At 45.5% G+C, this 7378-nt stretch overlaps 1 protein-coding gene across 2 annotated transcripts; it reads right to left on the bottom strand.

Moving 5' to 3' along the window:
• Window positions 1-990: 990 nt before the first annotated feature.
• Prmt6 (protein arginine methyltransferase 6) lies at window positions 991-6500 on the bottom strand. Of its 2 annotated transcripts, XR_258843.2 has the most exons (2): window positions 4597-6500; window positions 991-2673 (listed from the first exon to the last, which is right to left on the bottom strand). XR_258843.2 is itself a non-coding variant. In XM_005367916.2 (1 exon), the coding sequence occupies exon 1, from the start codon at window positions 5890-5892 to the stop codon at window positions 4765-4767; it is 1128 nt and encodes a 375-aa protein (XP_005367973.1). In that variant the 5' UTR covers window positions 5893-6500; the 3' UTR covers window positions 3774-4764. The 2 variants fall into 2 exon arrangements, 1 of the variants encoding a protein (XP_005367973.1); XM_005367916.2 differs by lacking the exon at window positions 991-2673 and having other exon boundaries at window positions 3774-6500.
• Window positions 6501-7378: the final 878 nt, after the last annotated feature.

A 7378-nucleotide genomic window follows, 5' to 3' on the forward strand; every position in this document is an offset into this window, starting at 1 on the left:
TCACAGAGATCCGCCTGATTCTGCCTCCCACGTGCTGAGATTAAAGGTGTGTGCCACCACACCCAACTACTCTTCCTTCCTTTCTTGATCCTGTTTTTCTTTTTTCTCCCAAGTTCACATATATTTTTAAACATACTGTAATCTGTTAGAGGTTTCATTCATCTGAATCTATCTTTTCTGTACATCTCTCTTTTTTGACCACAGGAGTCTTTAATTTGCTAAGAAATATGGCTAGAATTAAAGCCGAGGCTTCAACAGCTGGACCCACCCCATTCCTTAGCTTTCTGAGAGTCTAGCTTCATGGTGGAGGTACTGGCAGGAGCCGTGTTTATTGCCACAACCCATGCAGTTTTAAGGTCCTTGCCACCAACAAGAAGCATGTTGTTGGTTAGCCATAAACACCACTTAAGTGTTTTGTGGCAGGGGCCTCTTAAAAGCGCTGCATCCAGTTACTCCAGATAGTCTGTTGTTTTCTGCAGTGTTGGGTATCAAATTCTGGGGTTAGCCTGGGCTAGTCAAGTATTCAACCACAGTCACTCTAGTCTTCCAATAGTATTTTAAAGCCCCAAAGAACAGACCAGGTTACATAAATTCCAACAAAACATGTAAGCTTTATTACAAGTGAAAGGATAAATCACAAACTGGAGCATGTGATGGAGGAAGGTCATTGGTTAATTATAATAAAAAAACTGTTTGGCTGGCCCTGATAGGATAAAACATAGGTGGGAGGACTAAACAGAACAGAATGCTGGGAGGAAGAGGAAGTGAGCTCAGACTGACAGCTCTGCTCTCTGAGGCACACGCGATGAAGCTCCGACCCAGGATGGACGTAGGCTAGAATCTTCCTGGTAAGACCGGTGCTCACAGATTATTAGAGATGGGTTGATCAGGATATCAGAATTAGCCAGTAAGGGCTAGAGCTAAAGGGCCAAGCAGTGTTTAAATGAATACAATTTGTGTGCTGTTATTTCGGGGCATAAGCTAGCCAGGCAGCCGGGGTGCTGGGGACGCAGCCCCGCCACTCCTATTACTACAAGCATGGAAATGATATCATGTAGAAAGCTGGGGAAGATACACAGACACACATGGTTAGATACAGATTTGGTTGAGATTTGTTGATTAGTAGCCAAGAAGGATCACATATTTAATATACTTTGCCTGTCATGGAACAGACTAATATTTTGGAAAATACTGCCTAATTTGAGAGTATCAGATGGGAAAGTTTTCCAGGCGTTCACAAGCTACCTGTTGATAAAGAGAGGATTTCTCAGTCCTTGGGGAGACTGAAAGGACGAGAGGAGCTGCCTTTCCAAGTTCACTCAGCAGAGTTCGGAGTTAGACAAGCTTCCTAGGCTTATGGAGGCATGCAAAAAGCTGATGTTACTCTATTGTCCCCAACGCATCCTAGATCTTTGAGAGGAGGATATACTTATTTATTATGGTGCTTAAGTACTATGTAGTTGTTAATAATAAAGAGAAACATACACAGATGAGCAAGTGGATGGCGTGGGGCCTGTGCTGTAAATGCCCCCTAGGAGCCATCTCTCCTATGTCCTGGGTAGTGTAAACTGTGGGCTGGCAGCTGTTTGAAGCAAACCTTTCACATCTGCCTTCTTGAACTCTTATGCCATTTTTTGTATCTCCTTTAGATCTATCAGCTGCCCCGCTGCCAAAATGACAAGTTCACTTGCCTTTGCCACTGTCATGGATTCAGTTTTCTGAAGACCCCAGAGCGTCTGTCACCTTTGATTAACTATTTGGGAAGTAGAAATAGGGGCTTTCCAATGAGTCCTACTGTCAAACTGAGGGAGATATGCACGGAAGATGATTTTTCCAGGCAGATCTAGGGTCGGTCACCTGTGAGACTCCCTAGTACTAAACACTTTTTTTTCTTATCATCAATAATTAAACCTTTGGTATCGTTCAGGTGGTCTGTAGTGTTCTGTTCTCAACTGAAGTATGCAGGATTAACATAATGAAAGTTAAATTTTGTTTATGTCCAGGAAGTCAAAGAATTGTGCCAAGATCTAACAGCCAAAAATTAGGTGTGTGCTGGGCACAGCGGCACAGAGTTGTTAACTCCAGTATCTGCAAGGTGGAGGCAGGATCATCAGAAGTCCAAGGTCATTCTAGCTATACATAGTGAGTTCCAGGACAGTGCACTACACGTGATCCCATCTCACAAAGGAAACAAAAAAAGAATGATATATATGTAACTTTAGGCAAATCGCTATCTATAGAAACCTTTTTACTTAATGTGTAAACAACATTCATCCTTCCTGACACTCCAACCATCCTATCGTGGCTTTTAGTTTCTCTAGTGGTGGACATCTATTAGAGGGCAGTGGTTATTGTACTTTTAGCAACTATGTTCATTGGCTTGAAAACAAACTACAGGGCTAAATAACTGCAAGCTGGGAGGGAGGGAGGGGACCTTGACCGTGATGTTCTCTCTTGGGTCTGGTATTCCAGGCCTGGAGCCCTAAGGGCTCCCCACATTACCAGTCCCAATCGGCAGAACACACCACACAGTGCCTGGGTGTCACACAACTCAGGCTTTCAGCCCTCCCAAAGGTGCTCATCCTAAAGGCCATGCTCGGCTGGACCCTTTGGTACTCAGTGGCATACACTGTTCCTCTGGTATAGCCATGCTGATACATACCATCACAGTGCCTGGAAAAGAAAAAGAAAAAGAAAATGAGTGTTTGTTCTGCAGCATGTTTTGTATGCAGCCTCAGGCTGCTCCAAGTTTGCCTTTTACACAACTCAGCACCATGGTGCTGAGAGCCTACTTCTAGGCTACCTATATTAATTACTCGGATACCCACTTGTTTGTGGAGTAGGTACTATTGTTATCTCTAGTTTGCAGGAGGACTTTGAAAGGAAAAAACCGCCAGTGTTTGCCATGGAATGGGCGTAGGGGGCGGAGTGGGGGAGGTGCCTGAAGACATAGTGTGCAGGATTTTCTGGCTTCAGTGAAGTGGTTCTTAAGCACTCTACTGAGCTTCCTTCCTATCTTTAGTGTCTGTTGCAGCTCCTGAGTTTGTCTAATTTGTTTTTCTTTTGAAAAAATGTAACTAGAATTTTGAAACTTACTTTGTCCAATCAGGAAAGTCTAGCTAGTCTTTCTTTTCTCACACCCTCCCAAGTTTCAACTGGATTTTTCTGTTTGTCCTTTTTTTTTTTTTTTTTGAATATAGTGTTTGCATTTACAGAGTATGCAGAAAAGAGGGATTAAACATAAGACTTTTAAATATGAAGGAAATTGTTATGGAAAGGTCAAACAAAACCACCAGCAATCACTCTGGGTGAAAGCTTGATCACAAACATAGAAGACCCCAAAGGAATTCATTTGTAAAGCTCTAAACAGAGCCCTCCTAAGATGCTAAGTATTCTAACATCAAAATGTGGAGATTTTACTGGGGTGCTTGACTGTTTCATAAAACTCAGTTTTGAATTTGTACGTTTCCCTTCAAAACAGAGCTCAGAAAATTAGCTTTAATACTTCAGCAATTTAATACACAGCGAATAAAAAAAGCCAAAAACAAAAGCACAGTTATAAAAATTAAAATTCAAGAGTACTCAAGATGACCAGTTTTCAGAGCTGTTTTCTGTCAAATCTACCAAAGCTAGATCTCAAAAGCACGCTGGTCATAATCTGGAATGTCCTCAAGCTGTGTTCTGCACGAGCTGTCAGGTAAGAACTGACACCAGTACTTGAACAGCATCATCACAAACTCACAGGGGTACACAAAACGTCTAAAGACCTCAACTATAAAAAGTGAGAATGCCACTTTATTTGCCACAGAAATGAGGGAAGAAACGTCAGTGAAATAAATTGGATAACATGACTCACACTTCATGATAAGCGATTTCCCCAAATTCACAACGTTCACATTTGGCTGAACTAAAAAGAACTGAAGAAAGGAGCCTGTAAATAGGACACTTATGTTCCTTCCCAGTGAGTTTAAACAACGCACAAGAAGTAAAGAATACTCCCCTGGGCTAGGTTCAGCAATCCTCTCTGTCAGCCTGTTTTACAAAAATCATATTCCTTATAAAATATATATGAAATTTTCCTGGCTCAGTCTTAAATGTAAAAATAAGGATATTCAAGCCATACTATTTCACTTTCAGTCTTTTTCTCTTATTACTTTAGAATTGCTGTACAATTAGTCATTTTACTAAGATTATTGTGTTCATCAAATTTACTACCCCTGGATTTAGAGCAATGAGAATAGGGTTATTAAAAGTAGTTCCTGCGTGCCCCAGATCCTTACTAACAGATCACTTTCACTTAGAAAATAAACACAGGCACCTAGGACTTGAGAGAATTCAGAGACTTTTAAAAAAAGCTCTAAAAATCATACTTGAAATTTTTGAAATCTAATCAAACTATTTTGTCCTTTTTCCCAGTTTCATATTGAGAGATGAAGTGTCAGATTAGCGCGTGGATAAAAATCACATTTTATCTCCCCGTCCCGCCCCCGCCGTGAAACAAAAGGAACAGAAATACAAGTTTGATACTACATGCTTTCCAGGCTTAAAAGCTCATTAATAGGCACACTGCACCAGTCCTTGGTCCGGGAGGCTCACTTTTTAAATAAACACTGTCAGAAGAATGTCCTCAAATGAAGACTGAAGTCACTCTCCCTTCCCCGGAAACGGTGAGGTAAAGGGGGCAAAAATGTCCCCTATCTGCACAGGAGATCTCCTTTTCTCTTCCGACCTTCCGAAGAAAGTGGATGGGAGAAAAGGCAGCGCTCAGTCCTCCATAGCAAAGTCTTTGGTCTTTTCCTCCTGGTCCCCCACTTTGTAGCGCAGAAGCACTCGCAGACGTCGGGGGTTGTCCCGGGAGGGCAGCAGAGTGATCTCGCCTGAAATGTCCGTGTCTTGTTCCACAGGCACCGGCTCATTCAGATAGAGGAGCGCCTGCTTCCAGTGAGTGGCTGGGTGAAAAGGCGAGGTAGACAGCACCAGGGGCTTCTCCGAGTCCCCTCCAGGGAAGGTCACCTGGAACCAGATGGCAAAACCGTGCAGAGGCGCCGAGCCGTAGCAGCTGCAGCGGAAGCGCCCGCCCACACCGGTCTCCAGCTCCTGCTCCAGGCCAGCGCGGGCCAGATCGAGCTGGGCAAAGCGCTGCGGCCGGGCCAGCACGTCCTCGCCGGACAGCCCCTGTACCACGATCTCCGAGTGGCCCATCAGGCAGCGCGTGGCGAAGCTTTCCAGGCAGCTCATGTCCACGCCGTAATGCTGCTTCACCTGGCTCCAGAACCCCAGACGCCATTCCAGCATCTGGTCGCTAATCGGGGCCACGAAAAGCTCCGCGGAAGCTGGCAGGAGGAGACCGCCCTCCTTCAGCCATTTGGTCCGCGCGTGGAGCACGGAGCTCAGCATGGACTCGTGCAGAAGTCCGTAGCCCATCCATTCGCTCACGATGGCGTCCACCTGCTCCGGCAGCTCCACCGTCTCCACGGGGCCCGGCAGGACGTGCACGCGGTCTTCCAACCCGTTGAGCCGCACTACCTCCCGGGCCTGTTGCCAGATGGCGCTGGCCTCCACCGCGTACACGCGCCGGGCACCGGCCTGGGCACAGAAGATGCTCAGAATGCCGGTGCCCGCGCCCACGTCCAGCACGGTCTTGCCTCGCAGCGAGGCCCAGTTCCGCAGGATGCCCAGGCGGTAGGCGTCGGTGCGGACGCGGTCGGCGATCATCTCCTCGTGGACCGAGACGTCGGAGTAGCACTCGTAGTACAGCTGGTCTCGCTCGCGCTTAGTCCTTCGGGGTCGTGGCGGGGCTGCCTCCTGCTCCCCGCCATCTTCCTCCTCAGCTCCCTCCCCTCCGGCGCCGCCGCCCCCCGACTCAAGCCTTCTTTTCTTGATCAGCGACATCTTGGCCGCGGTAGCCGGCCCCCAGCAGGCGTTGCGCGGTGGGGCGAGCGGATCGGAGTCCCGGGGGCTGCTGGGATTTGTAGTCCTCGCTAGTCATCCCGCCTCTTGCGGGGCGGAGGCTCGCCAAGAGTCTCGTTGGACTGCAGGGAGTCTACTTCTCTGACCCCTTTACAGACTCTCTGTGTCCACTCTGTTATTCCAGGATTCTTTCAGTTCTTGCTCTTTCCTTTTGTCTCCCAGTCTCTTTCGATTTTAACTATTCTTGAAGCAGACACACCCACTTACAACTATGTGTCTCTGCTTCCCGCATCGGATCCCCACCACTACTGAATTACAATTCACATCCCTTCCCTGACCCTTGTAACTCATCACGCTCTCTGCTCTAACTGGAGTAAGGATACAAAGAATGTGTAAGCGGGGCAAAGTAAAAAAAAAAACTAACAATACCAGACCTCGGCTCTGAGTCCAAAATGATCCCCAATGGGCTGAAAAGATCCAGGCCAAGTAGTAGAACTGCTGTGGCAATAAAATGCCCAATCACCCACCATTGTGTTTCTGGAGAATGGCTTCTTTGACTTAAAGTTCTATTCTGAAAATTCTATGGTTCAAACTAAAGAGCAATTAACATCAGTCATGTGATACTCTCAAATCCTTACCATTGAGTTCATCAGTATATATAAACATGTACAGACACACAGAAATCTATGTATGTATGAATAAATATTTTCTTGGAGAAATGGGGGAATTATATTGTGGCTACCCTTCCAATGCAATTCACTTTTTTGTTTGTTTGTTTTTCGAGACAGGGTGTCTCTGTGGCTTTGGAACCTGTCCTGAAACTAGCTCTTGTAGCAAGGTTGGGTTGGCCTTGAACTCACAGAGTTTCTCCTGCTGCTGCCTCCTGAGTGCTGGGATTAAAGGCCTGTGCCACCACTGCCCGGCTGCAATTCACTTTTTAAATGCTGATATGTCTCCTTGTAAGTTATTTTAATTTTTTTCCTATCAATCAAGCAGGAGTTATTAATCTCTTTTCGTTGTCCATAACAGAAATATGATAATTTAAAAATGTGTGCTTTTGGAACTGGAGAGATGGCTCAGTAATTTAGATCACTGGCTGCTCTTCCTGAAGATCTGGGGTAAACTGCGTGCAAACAAGTGGCTTTAACCCCAGTTTCAGGGGACCTGTTGCCCTCTTCTGACCTCCAGGAGCACCAAGTTAGGTATGTGGTGCACAGACAAACATGCAGACAAAATACCCATACCTATAAAATTCATAAGTTAAAAGGTTTTAAATGACTAAATCCTTCTGTAACAAGAATAATATTTTTCCAAGTTTAAAAACTGATCCCAAAAAAGAAAATGGGCTTTTGCTTTCCTGTGGTAAAGTACTTTTGTACCCACACTAAACTTTGTGGTGATAGAATTCCTTCACCCTTTCTCTCTATGAATGTCATTAATGAAATAGGTTTATTGATGTGAAATCCTC

This window comes from Microtus ochrogaster, unplaced genomic scaffold (assembly GCF_000317375.1).
Source record: "Microtus ochrogaster isolate Prairie Vole_2 unplaced genomic scaffold, MicOch1.0 UNK25, whole genome shotgun sequence".
NCBI lineage: Eukaryota > Metazoa > Chordata > Mammalia > Rodentia > Cricetidae > Microtus > Microtus ochrogaster.

Coding starts and splice junctions, on each gene's coding strand:
- Prmt6 (XM_005367916.2), bottom strand. CDS start 5,892: ATGTCGCTGATCAAGAAAAGAAGGCTTGAGTCGGGGGGCGGCGGCGCC.